Below are 21,193 nucleotides of genomic sequence, written 5' to 3' on the forward strand. Positions count from 1 at the left end.
AAGATTGATGTAATAAAGTGAAATTAAAGGGTTGTCCGTTACCAGACTTAAATCTTACTCAAGCTTCATCCAGCCGAAATAGTGCATATATGTAAGGAAGTATAACAATGAAATTTACGCTAAGCATTTGTGGTTACGTGGATGTGAACAAAAAAAAAAAAAAAAAAATCTGTATTTTGTTTTCCTTGCCTCCACTTCGGTGGTGATGCTGCATGGACTAGGAGTGGTGTGACAGATTTAGGACATTTGCCCCTAAAAAGCAAAATGCACGAATCTTCGCAGTCTCACCTGAAAATGTTGTTTCATTGGCTATGTTAGGAAACATTAATATTGCTGCGCAATTAAGTGAAACGAACAGAACAAACATTCTCAAACATAATCAAGAAGTGAGAAAAAAATCGTGAAATTATTTTTAGAAAATATTGAGTGTATCTAATTTTGTGGCCAATATGAACTTCCCCTTAGGGGACATGATGAAAAACCGATTCGAAGAACCCTGGTGTATTTCATGCGTTGCTACAGTTTGCGAGTAATCTAAATGAGCCTCTCAAAAATCATTTGGAACATGCCACTGTTTAAGGTTATTCTAAAACAATTCAGAATGCACTGGTAGATTGCAAGTTGAGTGTCTGCCGACCTGAAATTCAGACTGAAATCGATGGTATTAGTTTTTTAGCGATTAGCAAATGATACCACAGACATCTCCCAACTAAGTCAGGAAGTTTTGATTTTTCGATATGTAATGCATTTATTTTTGTCCTATACTTATTAGTAATGGTATCAAGAAGTGAAATTTGTATGTACCAAAATCTACTGCAGCTCTCCCAATCCACAAGTTCACGAGCCGCCACTGATTTAATGGTAATATAAGGAGTTATAGTTCGATAGGAAAGAGTCCTAAAGCATACAATTAATAAAAAAAATCTGCAAGAAATGGAAAGGTTTTCTATAAAACATATAGTCATGTAAATCATAATTTCTTTTAATAAAAGCAATCCTTTATCCCAAAATATACATCTTGATCTTATACTCATATTCTGATAATTGTCAAACTCTGGATAGAAACTCTTAACATAAAACAGAAATCTCTTCTAAATAATATAATTCCTCTGATAATATACACGTGCATATGAGGTGAAACTCTGAATTATCTGGAAGCTCGTGATATTAAAATGTCTATTGGTAATAATAATTATGAAATAAATTGTCAAGTTCACATACAGACCATACACATATATTCCACTCTTTCTTTTCAGAAAAATGAAAAATAAACTCTTAAATTTATTTAGTTTTGCAACATGAAAATAAAATTGTCATTATAAAATAAATATTTTATTATGCCAATATTTACGTTTTAATTTAAAAGAAATTAAAGTACACATACATCTTAGTATGAAGAAAGTTGCAAATCATACATATAAAGTAATTACATTTCCACATATATTGTAAGCTTACCTAGGTAATGACTTTTTATAGCAATATATTCAGCACAGTTACATTAAGCATAATGACTATAATTTGACATAAAGTATTTGTAGAAAACTAAAAATTCTTGTATTTAGAGAAATTCACGCACACTCACTAACATATATTCCATCTCAACATACTATCACAAATTGCACTTGTATTTATTTATACACATTGTATTATATATTCGTTTCCAAAGTTTCTTACACGGTTTTCTTTTATTCCACATTTAATCACGCAATTCTCATATGCACTTGTATATATTGTCATCACTATAAAATATTTCTTAAGGGTAAAATACACTTTACCATGATTTAGCACATCTCTTACTGGTTGGAATGGCAATTTATGTTTATATTCCCTACAATAATAATCTGAGATACTGCAAGCAGAGGTAAGCTACAAAATGTGCAATACCAAAACTGAGTTCCAGAGTGAAAATTGCTAAGAATTGGCACAGTAACATGCTTGAGGACTTAAATCTTAATTGTAAAGAAAATTTCTTTCTGTTATGTAATGTTAAATACAAATTTTATCCGGTATTCTGAAATTCATAGTTAAAATTAAAAAAATTAATTCAAGAATTTCTTGAGGGAAAATAAAATTAACATGTCAAGATTTTTCATTACAGTTGAAGAATATTTTGTGATTAATAATTTACAGGATTTCAGAATTAAATTAAGACTTCGACTTGCAGATACCTGAAGTGATTCCTCTGAGCAACCAGCATTATTGCTTCGTTAATGACACAGAATTATTGCACAATGGGACTAGCTGCATTACGCTTCCAACCTGAACAGCTTGACAGAATTCCATTCCGGCAACATTACTACTAATGATACTAACTTGTTTGGGAACAGAATTTGAAGGTGCCAAACCAACTCCATTAGCGTGATTATTTGCTAGGACATGGTATTGTCCAATTACTGGAAATTTCAATTCAATTACATTCATTCCTTTCTTTACATAAAATACTTTCGGCACACTGCCGATATTTGTAGGTAAAACTACATTCGAAGCCTGTTCAGGTTTCACAGAATGTGTAGATTGAACACTTGGAACTAACTGCAGTAATTTGGACTTGGTGTTAGTGTTCTGAAATGCCATATTTTTTGAAAATGACTCAACGCTTGGTAGAAGTGGTTTCAGATCATTCACATGTGATATTGTTGCCTGTGGTTTAAATTGCAGTGGTGTCACTTTCACAAGTTTCCTAGTCACCTTCATTTCTTTTCCTAAACCTTGTATATTCAAAACAGTATTCTTCTTGTGAGACTGAAGTGATCTTGATACTTCTATAGTTTTGGGTTGCTTTTCTGCAGGTTCACAATGTGGCTCTCCTGTTTTAGTTGTTTCTTCCATATGTTCCTTTTTTACACTCATATTTTGATCCGTGCCGGTTGCCGGCTCTTTTGTATTACTCTGTGACTGACAAGATGTGCCAACAATGCAAGACTCTGAGTGGTGTCGTGGGAATAGTTTCTTTCTTGCAGATTTCTGTAAGTTTTTCGTTTCTAGGGATTCTAAACGTTTCAGTTCCATCTCTGCAACCTGAAGTATCTCAGTGAGGGATCTTCCATCTGCACTGCAGTGGCGAGCTTGTTTCTTCACTGGGCCAGACCAAACTTCACTCCTTGAGCGACTGAACTTCTCATAATTTTCTGTAACAGGGTAAGAGTTCCAAGGCAGTATTTGTTTATGATCATATTGTTATTTATTCCTAGACATTCTCCTAACAATGAATAATAGATAATGAACATAAGAAGTCTGATCACTGCGTAAGAAATATAAATATCAAAACTGAAGGTGAATTACAATTTTTTGTATTCCTTTCTGTTTAACTTCCTCCTGTTGGACTCACAAGGGAAGGGTTTCGACTCGAACAGGAATTTCGTACCCAAAATTTGTATACAGGCCCATCTTTACATCTCTGTAAAGCTCCCAAAAGCATTCGTGTGTGTAATGTGTGGTTTGTCTGTTAGAGCACTGTACAAGTTGAGGGGTGGGGAGAGCACTGCACAAGTTAAGGGGGTGGAACACCTTACCCGTAAGCCTAGCCTAGCCTAGAAGCTAGTGCGATAGTAAATGTCTAAAGCCCATTTAAGAACATAAATATTGCACCTAATCAAAAGTGTACACTGTTGTGTGATTCATTGAATGTGCACAAGGACACAACCTTAATAAATGAATCATTCCAAGGCTAGGACATAGAATGTATGATCATTCCACCTAAAAAAAAAGCTAAATATACCAGACTCTGAATATCTATTTCCTTAGACAATACAAAATATATGCTCAGAGGATAACAGATTACATAAGGACTCTTGCTGGGAATCCAGAACTTAAATTGGGAAATCGAATGTTTATAATGAAAATGCACTCTGTTATTCATAACCAGTTTTCTGCTCCAGTATTCCTGACAGTCAGCTGGCTATGTGAATCCTGAACAAGTCTCGGACTTCAAAAATTGTAATTCAGGTGGCATTTGATTTTTCAGCAATGGAGTGTGGTTCAGAAGATTGTTCAGGTGTTGCTTCTGCGTATTGTGCTTATTGCTCCGCTCCATGCTGTTTCATGCATTTTGTAGACAATCCTCATGTACATCATGTAAATCATTATTATTATTATTATTATTATTATTATTATTATTATTATTATTATTATTATTTTTTAAGAAGTGTATTGACCAATACCAACCAAACAGAGTTACACAAATGAATGCTTTTACGGTCTTCATCATCAATGTAAGGTAAGCCTCTGTACAAATTTTTAACCAAAAATTCCTGTTCGAGCCGAAACCCTTCCCTTGATAGACACCAATATCTGTAGGGGAGGGGATGATCATACAGGTAATTATAAGTATGGACACTTCGCATTGGTACCTTTGATGTAGCAGTGACTGATTTCAATGACCTTCAAACCAGCTTGAGCGTGAGATTCTGCTTTTTCCCTAGAGTTGGTGCTAACATCACACTAACCAGCAGTTGACACAGTGGAAATATACCACATACTTAAACATCTAGGTACATTATGTACTCAAAATAAATTGGACCGATAAAATAATAAATCCGTCATTATCTGTAATGTCTAGACTCTTAGAGTTCCTTTATAATGAGAGTTGAGACAGTGACCCCATCAACATTTAAAATATGTAATGATTTGATAGTGCTGAAAATAGAAAAACAAAATTCCTATGAGAAGTAAAACCATATGCCCATATAATGTATACAAATATTAAACGAATTTGATACATAATTTTTTAATTTATTACATTATAACCCATACTACCAAAAAAGTGCTTTCCATACTACATTCCTTAAACAGCATTCGAAAATTTCTTCTGCTATCACTCAAGAAAATACTAGTGGAAACACTAGTAATGCCCCGCTTCGATTATTGTGATTTTCTACTGACTGACCTCAATGTCAACCAGTCGCAAAAATTACAACGTGTTCATAATTCTTGTGTTCGCTTCATCTGCGATGTCCGTCGCGCTGACCACATTACCCCATCCTTCCAAACTCTAAACTGGCTATGGCTTAACAAACGTAGAAATTTTAAATTTTCATTCTCTTGTTCTCCTTTTCCAAGTCCTTCACACTTCTATACCTACCTACCTTGCCTCCCGTTTCAGTTACTTGTCATCATATCATATCCTCTTGACACGCACGCAAAATAGCTGCATACTAGCCATACCAGCACATAAGACATCATCGTATTCATCATCATACACGATCTCGCTCTCGCGCTTGTGGAATACCCTACCCAGTGACATCAGAGACTGTCGGAATTTAGTAGCGTTCAAAAGCAAGCTTATTAAGTATTTTCTTACTGCGTAGAGTAGGTTTAATTTGTACTTAATCAATAAAAGAAATGCTTCTCTCTTCTTAACTTTTACAATAAACTGTCTAGCTTTTATTAATCAGTTAATCTTTTAGTACTTTGATTTTTATTGTATTTGTAAATTTAATATTAATTGTAATTATAATTGTAATTGTATTCTTAATATTGTAGTTGTAATCCCCTGATAGAGGGGAAGAGAAGTTCTAATGGCCTTATCTCTACCAGGTTAAATAAATAAATAATTATTTTATAATATAATTTATTATATATGTAACATAAAAATTATTATTGCAGCTAGTTTATCACTGATAAAAAAAAAACTATTAACTTGAATTTATTGGAAGCAAAGCCATTACTGGATTATGCAACAAGGTAGGTGATGTTTGGATCCTGTGTCTCAACTCTTATATTCAATTATTACCGAGGAACTCTTGCATGTGCTCGATTACACTAACCTCTAGCACTTGAAAGTGGAACTAAATGCCAACATAGCGCATGGACACAGAAAAACAGAACAGGAAAATTCGCTCAGTATCCATTCTATATAATCCCTATTTGCTGGGACAATTCTATGGACCACACACATTATACTCTGGCCATTGTAACCTCGCACTTGACAGTTGAAATTTGCGTTAGCAACCCTTCCTATGAAAAAGTTTAAGAATGCTGTTCTGTAGCTTCCTGGACCAATCAGAATGTATCGTTTTCTATCATCTGCTATATGGAGCATTGCTGTGTTGTCAATTTGCTACATTTTGTGGTACATGATGTTACTACCACTTAGTAATTTATGTGTTAGTGTTATAAAGTTATGGATAATTTGTAGCACTGCTGTGAAAAAAAAAAAAAAAAAAAAGAAGTTATTCAGAGAATGATAACTCATGTAGTGAGAATCCTTTGCGTAAAGGTATAACATTAGTCAGGTGTCAAAATTGGTGCACGTAACTCGTAAATTTTAGCAGCAAGAGAAGGAATCTGCCCCTATATAAATATGGGCGTCACTCCATTATATTTTCATTATAATGTTGTTGTTGTTTTCTAATGCCAGGCGTTTGACAATAAAGTCATTTGACCTCTTGCACTCCAATATTTTTCAAAGATATTATCAAGTTGATTCTGTGCCATTAAAGTAGTCCCCGCCCGGAGATCCGATTGGGGGACTATTTTACCTCCGGATAATTTTACCTTAATGGTACTCATTTCATATTGGAGTGAAAAATGGCAAGTTGTAGCCGATTTAAGTGAACACCATATTTTAACGTTTTGGTGGCTACTTCATTCACACACAACCCCCAGAATGTCTGGAGGACCACACCTGCTGTTGGTCGACAGGTCCATTGGACCTAGCTGGGAGATCTTGTTGATCACCAGCTTTCCCTCCTTAAGCCACTGGAGGACGATTTTAGTGCCATAGCAGGTCAGCACTAGGAACAGAAAAGTAGAAAGAGGAGGAAGGAAAGGGAAATGAACCCCTAGGCCTCGAATGCTCTAATGCCGTCAGGGTCGAAGAAAGTAAGAGTTCAGTCAGAGGACTGGATAGGAAAGGGTAAAGAGGGAATTAGGTATTGGTTAGAGGAAAATTATACCAAATTCAGTCATTAACTCATCAAGCTGACCAGTGCTAATTGATGAGTAGCCCCTCTCTTTAGTTCAGCTTGTAAAATTATGCTTACTAACAGCTGCACCACGGAAAGGTAGGGATGGGACATTGGGTATTTGTCCAGGTTGGTTCCTTAAAGCCTTCAATGGGAAGGATTAATGGCTCTCCCCCCTGTATCCGACAGATACCCTTTTGCAGCCATGTGCTTGGTGATTAGTATTAATTTGAAGAAAAATGTTATACAGGTATAGGTCTATTAAAGTTCATGTATAAAGTTCTATAACTGAATACGTTCCCCCGAATATAGGGAACAATGTACCATATACCCTTATTCCAGGTGGAGGTATTCAATTATTAATCATTATAATCAGTGCTTTTTTTCTGGAAAAAAGTTTACCGGAACTCTATCACTCGATCACATTATACAACAAAAACGTAGGTTTAAAAATATTAGGCCTACACAACTTATATTGCAATAAGTTCCAAACGGAGCTCATTGATTTTAGGCATAACAGAAATTTTACGATTCCGAGCTATAGTTTCAGGATCAATAACGGAAGATGGCAGCACTAGATTCCATGAGTTACTTTTGCACCAACGATAATGAGAAAATGTAAACTCTTGGACTCGGCAGTGGCGGTAATTTTAATTTTCAATTTCGCTTATAAAATATATCTCGTTGGAATTTGTAATGGCAAAAAGTTTACAGGAACGCGTTCCGGACAGTTCTGGCTGAAAAAAAGCGCTGATTATAATCAATAATATGTGATATATAATGTAAATATAATATTTAAGTTATGTGATTAAATTATTATTAAAAGTCAGATAATAATTACCATTTGAATTAACGAGCACAATAACGAACTCTGCATAAGTTACGTCATCTGTTGTGTAGTACTCAATAATCATTGTGGTTTGTGGCAGAGTTGCATCTCTCGCTACCAAAATTATGCACAGCTATCAGGTGTAAGGTTACAATGGCATAGGTATAGACATCAAAACATAAAAGATATGGCTAAAAAGTAATGTACAGTTTCCCTAGAAAAGGATGAGACGATTGAATATTCCTAAGTCTCAGATGTAAGACACTGCGCATGATCGGAGACCAGAGCACTGATACACAAGATAACGAATATTGAGTTACTTAAATTCAGGCTATTTGGTTCCTTACTAGCATCGTTCCGAAATTCACTTCAAAAACTGCAAAAAATATGATAATATTACGTAAATAAAAGATAAATATATACATAAATCGCGTAGTTAAATCGACAATGGACCTTCATGACTAGATCGACACTCCGCACAGAAAGGAAAGCTTTCGTGTCGTTTCCATAGCTCAGACTCTAAGACTTCTGCGTCTCGTGTAGAAGAGTGCGAGTTCGATTCCTAGTCTACACAACAATTTTTTTTTTACTTAAATAACTTTGAAATAGAGTTTTACAAGTTTTAAGTGTTAATGATCACAGACAATATAAAATTACAAGTTATAATATTGTAAACGTTAATCTAATGAATGCATTTATACATACACACATACAATGTAAATGCATATATATTAAAAACTAACAATTAAAATGAAATTAAAAAATATCCCTAAGCCACACAGACAAACTTTTACAAAGGTTTAGAGTCCTTAGGCTATATCATTTGTTGAGTAGTTATTACAATATTTTATTAGTAGCTTTCCCATATGTGTAAGAAATGCACTCGCACAGAACAATTTTTGTTAAAAGTGTGGCTTTGGATTATTTCATTCTCACCACTTCAGTTGATTTTAACTATTTTATCTACGTGTTTGCAATAGTGTTTAATTTAATGTTCATTCAATTTTATTCATGTTATGATCGAATGAAAAAGCACTGTTGCTGTTATTGACTAATTACATATATTAATACTAATTATTAAATGCATCTGTTAAATAACGAATTACAGTATCTTTTGCAAAATCTTGAATGTTTAAGTTGTCAATAATATTTCTGTACTATATACTATAAGACATTAAAAGAATTTGCAATAGATTTGGGGTCCTCTAGTTTATAATCACTGGTTTTAATGAAAAAATATTTTCTTTCTTAGAATATCTACAAGTTTAACTTCAATAATATTCCGAATAGCTTTAATTGCATTATCTGAATGTTGTACTTTTCTATTCGAATGTATTCTATTTCCCTCTTTCATAATTTTTTATAAATTACACCGTACTTCTTGTAGTATTTAAGAACATGAGGATCATTACATTGCAACTCATTACATATGGATTCTTCTTTTTAATACATGAGATTTTTAAGTCCCTGCATTATCTACATGTGTTTACTTTTGAATGTTTTCACAACATTGAGTGGAGAACATCCACTAAAGTGATTCTGAAATTAAAGTGAAAAATACAATACATTTACTCTTAATATCGGTAGTACCAGTATCATATACGTTTTTCCAAGATTCATTTTGTAGACATAAATGTGAATAGTCACTAGATACAGCATTTACGACCCTTTTTTAGTTTTTAAATTAATATTTTGAAATTGTTCAGTGACATTAGAAACACTTAGGATTTATTTATCATGTACAGACAAGCCATTGATTATAGGTTCTGTCGAATAGGAATTCAGTCTAATTCTGTGTACAAAACTTTTATCAATGGCTGTGCTACTTCAGCTTGTATGCGAGTGGGAAAATGGCTCTACGACTAAGGTTTCCAGTTTCAAGGAGTGAATTTAATTTACTTTTACGGAAAAGTTCCGAGAGATAATCTATGTTTATGTCACTACAGATCACAAATTCCATAATAGATTTCTAAAGTCTTTTCTTTACAAATTCAATGTTGGCTATAAATATTAATAAATAATGTAAGAAATATGAGTGATTGTAGTTAGAAGTCTGATTTACATTATAAAAAGCAAGAAGTTACATTCCGCGGCAACATTCGAACTTTCGATGTTTGGTTTTGTCGTCCAACGCATAAGCACGGACCTATGCAATGCTTATGTTAATAACATAGAATTTAGCTGTAGCAATGTGGTGTCATAACTTGGGATTTGTTTACTTAACGTAATTAGATTTAATTTAATTAGTTTCGCAACAATAATTGGACTTCCTGTTATATCCTGTTATTTAAATATTTAATTTAGGGTTGATTTATTAACTCTTACTGTGCAAGATGCCCCTTATTTCAATAATTCTATATCACGCTAAATAGTCATTATCTACACTAAAGTATCATCCCTCATTTCTCCATATTTTTCGACAAATTATACAGTCGAGGAACTCTGAACTTAATTACACCTCAATAAAAAAAAGAGTTTTACCTGGGATCGAACACGAAACATTTCGGTTATACGGTGGAACCGACACGCTACTATATGAGCTACCGAGACAAGACAGTAACAGCAGCAGTCCAGAATGTAGATCCGATAGCAGGCATTTGCCATTCGGTACAGAGAAGCAATGATATTTTGTTACCCGAGCTATGTTGTGAAATCGTGGCCTTAATGGCTGTCTTCTTCGTGATCCTTATTCTGGTCCTTGTCCTTGTGGTCCTTGTAACAATTCTTGTTCTATTTGTCATGGTACTTATCGTTATACGTCGATATCGAGTGAACCGCGCTGTAGAACTTTAACTTCCGACAACCAAGAATCGTCTCATTCTTTTTAAGGGTAACTGTACATTTTGTTATTAGTAACTTTCCTACAAATCACCATTATCCCCTTCAAAGTAGTTCTTTGGGGAAGCCATACACCATGGGAGACGTTCCCATTCCTGGTAGCAGTGATGGAAGTCTTCAACTCAACTCTGTTCAGTCACAACCTTTGGGATGTTATCCACAATTAAAAAATTACTACCTTTGAGTGGAAGTTGATTTTTGAGAAAAGGAAGAAGTCTCACAGAATTAGATCTGGAGAGTAGGGGGAGTCTGGGACAATTGAAATGACCTTTATGATCAGAAATACAGTCACAGAGAAGGCTGTGTGAGCACGTGTATTGTCATGGTGCAGCATCCAAGTGTCTGCAATTCTGGCTCGGTCAAAATGTCATGAATAATTTGATGACTCAAATGCAACTCACTTGCGATAATTCTGTCAAACATCAATAACATTTTACAATATCCCTCACGTTGGTCATATTTTTGTCCGTTTTCGAATGTGCAAGGTCTTCCAGTACAAGGCTCATCTTCCACACTTTCACAAAGAACCAACATTGCTTTATACCACTTAAAAAACCTGTGTTTTAAATACAGCATGCGCTCCATAGACCTGTAATTTTTCGTAAGTTGCTGTTGTGCTTTCATTGAGTTTCACGCAAAATTTTAAAGCACAGCACTGCTCGAGATTTTGTTGTCCCAGTTCATAGCACATCACTACACACTTACACAATTTGTTAAGTTAGACAGGTTACCACTATCAAGGTGAAACTTGCACTGGAAAAAAAAACCACACACACGCACATGTAACACAAAAAAAAAAAGAGCATTGACAAAGGACATCCATCCAGGCAGGATTCGAACTACGAATCTTCGGGCCGCATAGCCATCTGGTCCGGCAAATTACATAGTAAGTGAAAATAAAATACTAATTCTGATGCTATAAAACTACTACATCCCAAGAAAAAAATAACGGAAGAAATGGTTGATCGTATACTAAATGCATTCAACGAGAGCACCACGGATGTTTGCCTGTTTGTGGAATTAAGGATCCTATCCCTTTAATTTTTTATTTTATTGGGTTATTTTACGACAACATCTAGGTTGTTTAGCATCTGAATGATATGAAGGTGATAATGCCGGTGAAATGAGTCCAGGGTCCAGCACCGAAAGTTAGCCAGCATTTGCTCGTATTGGGTTGAGGGAAAACCCTGGAAAAAACCTCAACCAGGTAACTTTCCCCGACTGGGATTCGAACCCGGGCCACCTGGTTTCGCGACCAGACGCGCTGACTGTTACTCCACAGGTGTGGACTCTATCCCTTTAAGACAGTGGTCATTAGCACTTGCTGAAATGGGTAGAGTGCAAGGAGTGCAACAAAATATGCTCTGTCGTGCAGAAGGGATAGAGAGACAGCATACTTGCCAGCAGACACAGGTGCATGCTGGTGCTGTAAGAGACCTGTGGGTAAGAGACGCTAGCCCGAGAGTGCAGCATGCTGATGACCGCTGCTTTAAGAGTTCTGTCCCACTGCAAAATTTTATTGATTTCGATGTAGGTAGATCCACGTTGAATTCTAGAAGAAATCGGCATCAAACTCTGGTAACAGATTTAAATTCATCAAGCCGAAGCACTGCACTACACTTTCTGAAGTGGTGTCCACATTTTACATTCAATTAGAATGATTGATGTTGACTGTTAGCAATTTGTCACATAAATCGCAATGATATAAATGGTGAACAATTATTTCTTGATACCTCAAGCCTGGACTGGATGTATTATTTAAATAAGAATGAATTGCATAATCTTCGCACCAGAATAATTTGTGTTACCTCAGAATACACACCTGTGTAAGCTAGTTTCCTCTTGTACTGCTCTCTGTTTTCTGACTTATGGAGTGTCACATATGGTGCAGATCCCAGCAAGGAATGTCTTGTAGCTTGAAACAACTGCACATCTGCATACATTATAAACATTGCTTTCTTTAAAATAATTACATTGCAAAAATAAAATGTTGAAATAGTTACACTGCAGATATAAGACATAAATTAATTACCCAACTGTCAGTACAATATATTGCTGGAACAAAAACAAGCCATGGGACAGATAGTAGAGTTTTCTGTAACGACTTAACTATATAATGAGGCACATTCGCAGAAGTAGTGGGGATAATGCAAGGTCCAAGTGCAGGCCTTGAACAAAACATCTGTAACCAATTTATTCATTGGTTTGATTATAATTGTTGTTTACGAATGGAGTAGATGTAGGGAAAGCTGACATAGATGTTTGCAATGTTTTTATTTGAGTTTTTTCCTATAAACTCTCATATAATCTGCACAACTGTGTCCTGTACACATGTTTACCTGCGCATCACGACACATGTTTGTAGTTATTAAGGTTATTACATCATGCTCTCAGCATAACAAGTGCATAAACCACACAAAAATGATCCTAACTCCTAAACCGTAAGAGATGGATCAAAACAGATTCATTTTTTAAAAAGGTCCATTTATTAACTTATTTCACTCGCAATATGCCCAGATCCATCTTTTACAGTTTAGCCATGGCAAACTGCTGAAAGTCCGTAAAATTAGAAAAAGTATTACATATTTTTTAATTATTATTTAAACAATGTTCAATTTCGGGGGGGGGGGGGATAAAATAAACATCATTTTTGGATAGATTAGTCTTCAGTCTTTCATTTACATATAGAGTAAATGCAAGAAGAGCTTGCCATGGAAAGCTCCGTGAACCTTCGGAAACGTTCGGGTGCACTCGACCTAGCTTCGATTCAATTGGCAAACTGTCGTCAGTTCTCAGTCGTCTGCTGGCTTGATGTTTCGAGTGAGATTTATCACAGCGCATGTAATGGAGCCTAAACCTAGTTGCAGAGTAACTAGTAACATAACATTGTTGAAAATACAGAAGCACGAATTCTTTTACATAATTATAAAATCACTGAATGAAATGACAAAGATGTTATAAAAAATATGTAATCGTGTAATAATTGATATTTGGCATTGTAATAAAATACTAATAACTAATACTATGTGATTTTATTAAAATGTTTCGATAACTAGCGTGGTACTATGGTCGATTTATTTTAATCTGTATATACTCCTTACGTTACGAGCGGAGCCTGTTTCGTTTTTCATACATTTATAAACGTTATAAATAATTCCCTAGTTTGACTGTGTAACGTTTCATTAGCACTTCCTAATTTAGAGCTATGTTAAGTACATAGAATGTTATACAGAACACACTTTGAACTACATAAAACTACTGATATCAGGGATAAAACGCAGAATATGTAACGCATACGCTGGCTTCTACCCGCTCTGCACAATACATTTCACGATACGAACAGCTCAAGACCGTGCTTTCGAATGTGCCCTGTAATCAGCATTACGTGATTCATAGCAGCCCTGTAACGAGCATGACGGTACGAGGACCGAATATCATTCTCTGCGCATCAGTCAAATGGGCAAGCTTTCTTTGCGCTTCCTCTAACATATTCATACATATAGTAATATCTCGGTAATATGAGCCCACTTATTACGCTATCCCTTGTAATACGCTTTTTTTGTCCGGTCCCTGAACATTTCATATATAACGTTTTTATAAAATACCCCATTTGTTGTGCTCAAGTCCTGCATAATACGCTATTTTTGTGGAATATTTTCGACGTAATTTTCAGCAATGTACTGTAACAGCAATGAAACATTTTGGCCATTGAACTCACTGGTGCAATTAACAGTGTTCGACCCTTTACTTGCACATATAAATCTTCATACTGTACAATACCCCACCCTCTTGTTAGTCTCTTTACTTGCACGCTTAAAGCCTACATACAGTTACAATACCCCACCCTCTTGCTAACCCTCTCTCTCAAACAACATTCCTCAGTCAGCCATAATAAAATTCTGGAAAGTTTTGCTGGTCAATTTGTTGTCCTTAACGTATTGAAGTGTCTGTGAGTGTGATTACAATGTATGTGTCGGAAAAATTGGAAATCTTACGAAAGTACGATGAAAAGAGCACTCGTAATCAGAAACAACTGTCTGATTCATTAGGTATCCCATCAACGACATTAAGGACGATAATAAAAAATCGCGACTCAATCACTGCAGCTGCGATGTCAGGAGGATGTAAGCACAGGAGAGTGAAGTGTGGTAAACATGGGGACTTGGAGAACACGCATATGGCAAACAACTATAAATGACTTTTTCCGAAAGAATGAAGTACAGTACACACAGAATTGTAAATGTCTTTGATGTACAGTACAGTAATTACATAATGGAGTAATATTGTATTACATTTCATTAATCATGCATTTCAATAAAGAAAAATGCTAATAGATACTGTATATAAGTTAAAATTAGTATACCCGCCTAATACACAGTCCCTTGAACAGCATCTTATTGGGGTTTTTACTGTATATGACACACATAATAGTAGAGCCTGGACGTTTAGGCATTTATTTTGGTTAAAATAGGCAGGCATATAGACACTAAAAATAGTAAAAATAGGCAGTGAAACAGACATTATTCACGGAAACAGACAAAAAATAGACAAAAACTTAATAAACTATCCCGTACGGTACTCACTTTCCTTGGTTACATGTCACAACAAGACGCTTTTTTAAATTGTCAACTGTCATAGTGAGCTGCCTGTCAGAGAGAACGTTTTTCATGGTGGAAAAGTACGCGTGACTTGTGCGTGCAAGCGACAACAGTAACGAGACATGGAGACTTGCTTTAAATACTTCCTTCATCCCCTTTCTTTCGCTAGTAAACCCTGAAGTGACCTGAGCACTGAGGGTTATACTGTTCAAACATCTTTGTTAAGTGATATAAAAGATGGAATCGGTAGGGGAGAAAAGTTTTACGACTTCTTCGAAACATATGTATTGCTGGAGAATAAGATTCTCAGCAAATATTTGTGTGAGGTGAATATATATTTTTAATTTCAACAGGCCATGGTTGTTTGGCTAAACACCTGCATAGAATTGGAATATATCAGTCCCCTAACTGCCCATTGTGCAACTCAGACCAAGAAATGGATTCGAAACACCTCAAAATCTGTGCTTCAGTGGCTGACCACGATAATATCTTTGAAAAATATTGGAGTGCAAGAGGTCAAATGACTTTATTGTCAAATGCCCGGCACTAGAAAACAACAACAACAATTTGTACAACCGTTCTTTTTTGTTTTTTGATATAATTTGTACGGTTTATTTTAAATGCATTAAAAATATAGAAAATGTACAATAAAAAAAGGCTAAAAAAAGGTATTTAACCTTAAAGTAGGCAACAGGAGCTAAAATAGGTAAAATAAAAATTGGGCCTATCGTCCCCAAATGTGTGGAAATGTGTTTATCTCTATAGGTCTCTCATACATACACTCAGTTTAAAAAAGACATTTTGCCTAACATCCGGGCTCTAGTAATAAGTTATTAGCAGCCAAAGATGGAGTTGCATCAGTGTTATGCGAAAATCTGTTTGTTTCATCCTTGTGACCCTCGAATAATGTTATTCCATGTTAAAAAGTGAGTCCAAGAATATTATAAAAAAATGTGCAACAACAAAGTGTTTCCTACTCACCACGATCAGAAAACATCACTGCTTCCACATCTGGTCCTGTATATTTGAATGCTGGTTTGCGGATACTGTTGTCTGTACTAGAAACCTTGCGAATCAATCCAAGTGATGTGAGAACATTAGCTATGTCGTACAAACGCCTCACTTTAGTCTTCAACCTTCCAGCTTTCATACTACTCAGTTCTGACTCCCCATCGGGATCTGAACGCTGACAACATGGTAAAATGTCGCTGCTGGTGTTACAGTCCTCTCCCATATTCTTGTCTAAGATGTTTTCACTAATTAGTATTGTAGCTGCTAAATCAAGATTCACCAACTCGGACTACAAAGAAAAGTAGCAAACAGAAACAATGAGAATTACTAAAAAATAACAGAGGATATTAATTAGTTTCAATCTAAACTAAAGCAGCCAAAGCTGACAAACACAAAAAATACACATTACTTACTTACTTATGGCTTTTAAGGAACCCTGAGGTTCACTGACACCCTCACATAAGCCCGCCATCGGTCTCTATCCTGTGCAAGATTAATGCAGTCTCCATCGTCGTATCCCACCTCTCTCAATCCATTTTAATATTATCCTCCCATCTACATCTCGGCCTCCCCAAAGGTCTTTTTCCCTCCAGTCACCCAATTAACACTCTATATGCATATCTGGATTCGTCCATACGTGCTACACGCCCTGCCCATCTCAAACGTCTGGATTTAATGTTCCTAATTATGTCAGGCGAAGAAAACAATGTGTGCAGTTCTACGTTGTGTAACGTAACTTTCTCCATTCTCCTGTAACTTCATTCCTCTTAGCTCCAAATATTTTCCTAAGCACCTTATTCTCAAACACCCTTAATCTCTGTTGCTCTCTCAAAGTGAGAGTCCAAGTTTCACAACTATACAGAACAATCGGCAATAATAATAATAATAATAATAATAATAATAATAATAATAATAATAATAATCCGTGGCGCTACAGCCCGTGAAGACCCTAGACCGACCAGCCGGCTGCTGGCCTCACGCCCACATGCCGAAGCAGAGGTGGACGATCATCCAACCAGAATGGAAGTATCGTGTGGTTAACACAATGATCCCCTCAGCCATTATAGCTGGCATTCACAACCGGATTTCGCTACCTATCGTAGTTCCCCAAGTGCATCACGATGCTGTGAGGGCACTGATCCCATACACTGGCCGAAATTTCATGAGAAAATTTCTTCCCCCATGAGGATTCGAACCAGCGTGCATTCCATAGCGCGAGCCCTAGGCAGGATGCCTTAGACCGCGATATCACGGCGTGGGACGAACAATCGGTAATATAATTGCCAAATTTTCCATCACTAATAGATCATCTATTGACGTTACCTTCTTAGAGATGAGAAACAGCATCATAAACTTCTGACACATGATGCCCAATGATCGCTCTGTGCAATTATCCAGGAAAGCTGGCCCATCAACCTGAGAATGTTCACTGCTTGCACTTGAATCCTGAAGCATAAATGGTAGATTTCTTAACTTTATAAGTATATATTGCGACAACAGCATGTTAAGTAAATGGCAGAAATAAAACCAGTACAGCTATGGTAAACATATTTCAAAAAATTCAGAAAACTTCAAAATCTTCGTACCTTACACATGTTATGGCAATGAAATCTAGTGCAAAAACGCAGGAGTACAAAAATGTAACAAAATAAATGGCATCACCAAGCAATATTGTAGGAAATAGATATAAACAAAAACAAAATTATATATAATTATATATAATTATTATATAAAAAACAACAATAAAATGCCAATGAGGCAAGGGCTTCTAACCAAACAAAAATTGAAAGCAGCAAGAATGAAGTTTCTGAAACCGTGACCAGAATTAATTGAACTTAATAAGAAAAGAACTAACGTATTTATTCACTTATTAAATTAAAGCCAACCTTAGGTTGATCCTGATGTAAACAAAAGAAACTGTGTTCATCCACGGATGAAGACTGTAATTGGTGCTTATTTGACACTACTTGCAGCAAGTTGTCATCGAGATCTGACTCATTCTCAGGATGTGTATTGTGTTGTGCAAAAGACATTCCTTTGAAGTGATGTCCGCTGATGATCATAACTTAATTAATCACTTATGTGTAAACAAAAATGAAATACACACTTAAAAGATTGTTCCCATTTCGGGACTATATTTCAAAGTGCACAGAATCGTTCCGAGGAATCAGTCTGCCAGTGATGAGTGAGTAGCAACAAGTGCATATGTTTTGCATATGTTTACATCAGGGTCAACCTAAAGCCAGCAATAGTATAGACCACCTTTCTTCCTCTTTTTTTTTTTTTTACTGCAAACAACTATGTGGGGGGGATATTTTATACGCATATGTAAAAACACAACAAGGAAATAAGAGTTTTTAAAGTTTGGTAACAGTAGGCCTAAATAAAAAAAAACACACACACACACACACAAATGGAACTGACAGAACAGAGAATAGGGTATGTAGTTTCAGACAAAGAGAGATGTTCCTCTTTGTCAGTGTAAAGACAATTGGAGGAGTATCGGGATAACAGGCCAGAGGATGGTTTCAAAAGTGGGTTTTGCCTGGCAATCTTTCTGTGAGCATGTGATTGATAATGTACACTAATCTACAAAAATCTTAGGCAGGAATTAAGAACTAGAGCTTTGTATTGTACATATGTCACGGAGGTATAATATGTACATGTTCTTTATTATTATTATTATTAATTTTTAATTTTTACATTTTTCCCTTAAAGTAGAGGCGTCTTATATGCAAGGAAGCCTAATAAACAAGATATTCGCTGAGAAATTAAAAGTTGCTGAGTATTCCAGAGGTGACAGGTCCTAGTCTTTCAAAGACTATAGTGGCATAGAAGAGGAGGACGATGTATTGCAGAGGAGAGCTATCTTTGGTAGCCCAGTAGTCTAGAGCTTGTCGCAGATTCAACTCCAGCTGAGGGTAATTAATTTTTAGGTTGAAGAAATAGTAAGTGTAGCTTTCAATGAATGAGCTAGTAAAGCACTTATCTCCAGTAGCAAATTTACTACATGCTAAAGAACCCTTACTTCGTCAATAAGGGACTAATAAGAGCAAAATTCTTTGTCCAGGACTGCCATTCCAATATTTGGAGACTGCTGTTGGAGAAAAGTAGAAAACGACATTAGAAAGGTTTAATGGCTGGGAAAGTGCTGTAAGATTGAAAAGTATCTTTAGGTTATGTAGTACAAGACATCAATCCTAAACTTGTACATGTTTACAATAATAATAATAATAATAATAATAATAATAATAATAATAATAATAATAATAATAATAATAATAATAATAATAATGAAATTCAGTGCTCAGTTATAATTGTGAAGACTTACCCAACTTGAAGAAGAAGCTTCATTCTGTAATCTTGACTGTGGTGGAGTGTGTTCGCAAGGGTTCAGGATGTTGTGTGTCTTTGTGGTGATCTCATTTGGCTCCATGACATGCAATTCCATCCCTCCAGCGGAATCAGTGATGGTACCATCACAATTATCTGCCACTACACGCACAAAATTTGTCTTCTGTTTCAACTGCAGTGACTGCACCTAAATAATGACATCAGCAAGAATATAATAGAAAATGCAGTATATTACTTAGCAACCATCTATTTTCAAATCAAATATTTCTTCCTCTCACCAGTAACGGGGGCTTGCTTTGTTTGGCTTTTTGCAAGCTACAACAAACAGTCAAAGAATTTTACTGTGGGTCTTCGTCTCACAGTTTTATTTCCTTTTGAAAGGAAGCTATGCTTACAAATTTTATAGCCCTTAAAACTCCATTGCCCCCAATAACCATGATCTAATGAAAAACACTAAAAACTAAACTGATGATACGACAATATGGCAAATTGAGATACATGCAATTTAAGATTTTAAAACGCACCTGAATAAAATGTTATACATGCACGCACGCACGCACGCACACAGCCCTGTCCTGCAGGTATGTACAGTACAATCAAAACAAAATTTCGCTACTATAATTATTCACTACATTTTAAACTGCTTTCCTGAAGAAGGGCATATAGGTCTATCCACCTTTCTTCCGGCAAAGCCCTCAATTCTTCTGCAGTTTGCGAGAGCATAATTTATCCTGTTGAGTACTGCATACTGTTTATATTCACATAAAATATTGAAACATAATTAAAAATTTTTCCTTTTTTATCACATATTTTTCCGATTTTTAGCACATAAAAAAAATCAATATTTTCCCCGATATTTAGCACCTAAAATCTGAGCCCTAGTTATGTTATAAACAAGCTTTGCTTCCTATATGATAGGCCTAATTACTACATAACTAAAATTCAAATTTATTATAGAGGCATGTACTTCTAGTATCTATGTATTAATCATGCTTAAAGTGATGCAGAAATTGATATACCTAAAAGTCACATATTTAATATAGTATTGTGCAAATTTAAAACACACTGGTCCCTACAACAGTAAACTAAATTTTAAAAAAATAGGCTATACAGATGTACATAAATCCATGACCTGCTTTCAAACAAACACAAGAAAAATACATTTTAAACCCCTACTTTGAATTTAGAATACAGCACAAACTAACATGTGGGGCTATTCAATATTCTTAAAAACCCTTTGTATGTCCCATTACATAAACATTGCCATCTATCAGTTCGAGAGAATATTCACTGTCTTCCCAATGTACCAAATGGGAATTGTTTAGTAGATGTAAGGTTAGACCTAACTGTGGCTAGTATGCTGGGAAGAAAAGATCAGTTGACAGACAATGACAACTTTTCCACATCTGCACAAGTCATGTGTATTCTAAAGCTTACTTGAATGTCAACTCCTGAAATAGTTATACCATCAAGAATAACAATTAAAACTTTCTCATTTATGCAGCCTTGTACAATCTTTGACTGAAGAAAATATACAGGAATTTGTAAGTACTGCATTAATTTTCCGTATTATTTATTGAGTGGGAAAGGAAATGGGCACTCTACCCCACTATCTCCTACTTGGTTGCCTCATGAGTGATGAATATCTTACTGGTGTC

At 35.5% G+C, this 21,193-nt stretch overlaps 1 protein-coding gene across 2 annotated transcripts in view; it reads right to left on the minus strand.

Moving 5' to 3' along the window:
• Positions 1-999: 999 nt before the first annotated feature.
• Positions 1,000-21,193, minus strand: part of LOC138694920 (transcription factor E2F8-like) — a 29,311-nt gene continuing 9,117 nt past the window's right edge. For both annotated transcript variants that reach the window (XM_069819110.1, XM_069819109.1), the window contains 5 exons: positions 19,513-19,722; positions 17,505-17,627; positions 16,152-16,470; positions 12,395-12,505; positions 1,000-3,128 (listed from right to left, as the gene is read on the minus strand). In XM_069819110.1, the coding sequence (XP_069675211.1) occupies positions 2,197-3,128; positions 12,395-12,505; positions 16,152-16,470; positions 17,505-17,627; positions 19,513-19,722 (1,695 nt within the window). In that variant the 3' untranslated portion in view covers positions 1,000-2,196. The remainder of the gene's footprint in view (positions 3,129-12,394; positions 12,506-16,151; positions 16,471-17,504; positions 17,628-19,512; positions 19,723-21,193) is intronic.

Source organism: Periplaneta americana, chromosome 2 (assembly GCF_040183065.1).
Source record: "Periplaneta americana isolate PAMFEO1 chromosome 2, P.americana_PAMFEO1_priV1, whole genome shotgun sequence".
NCBI lineage: Eukaryota > Metazoa > Arthropoda > Insecta > Blattodea > Blattidae > Periplaneta > Periplaneta americana.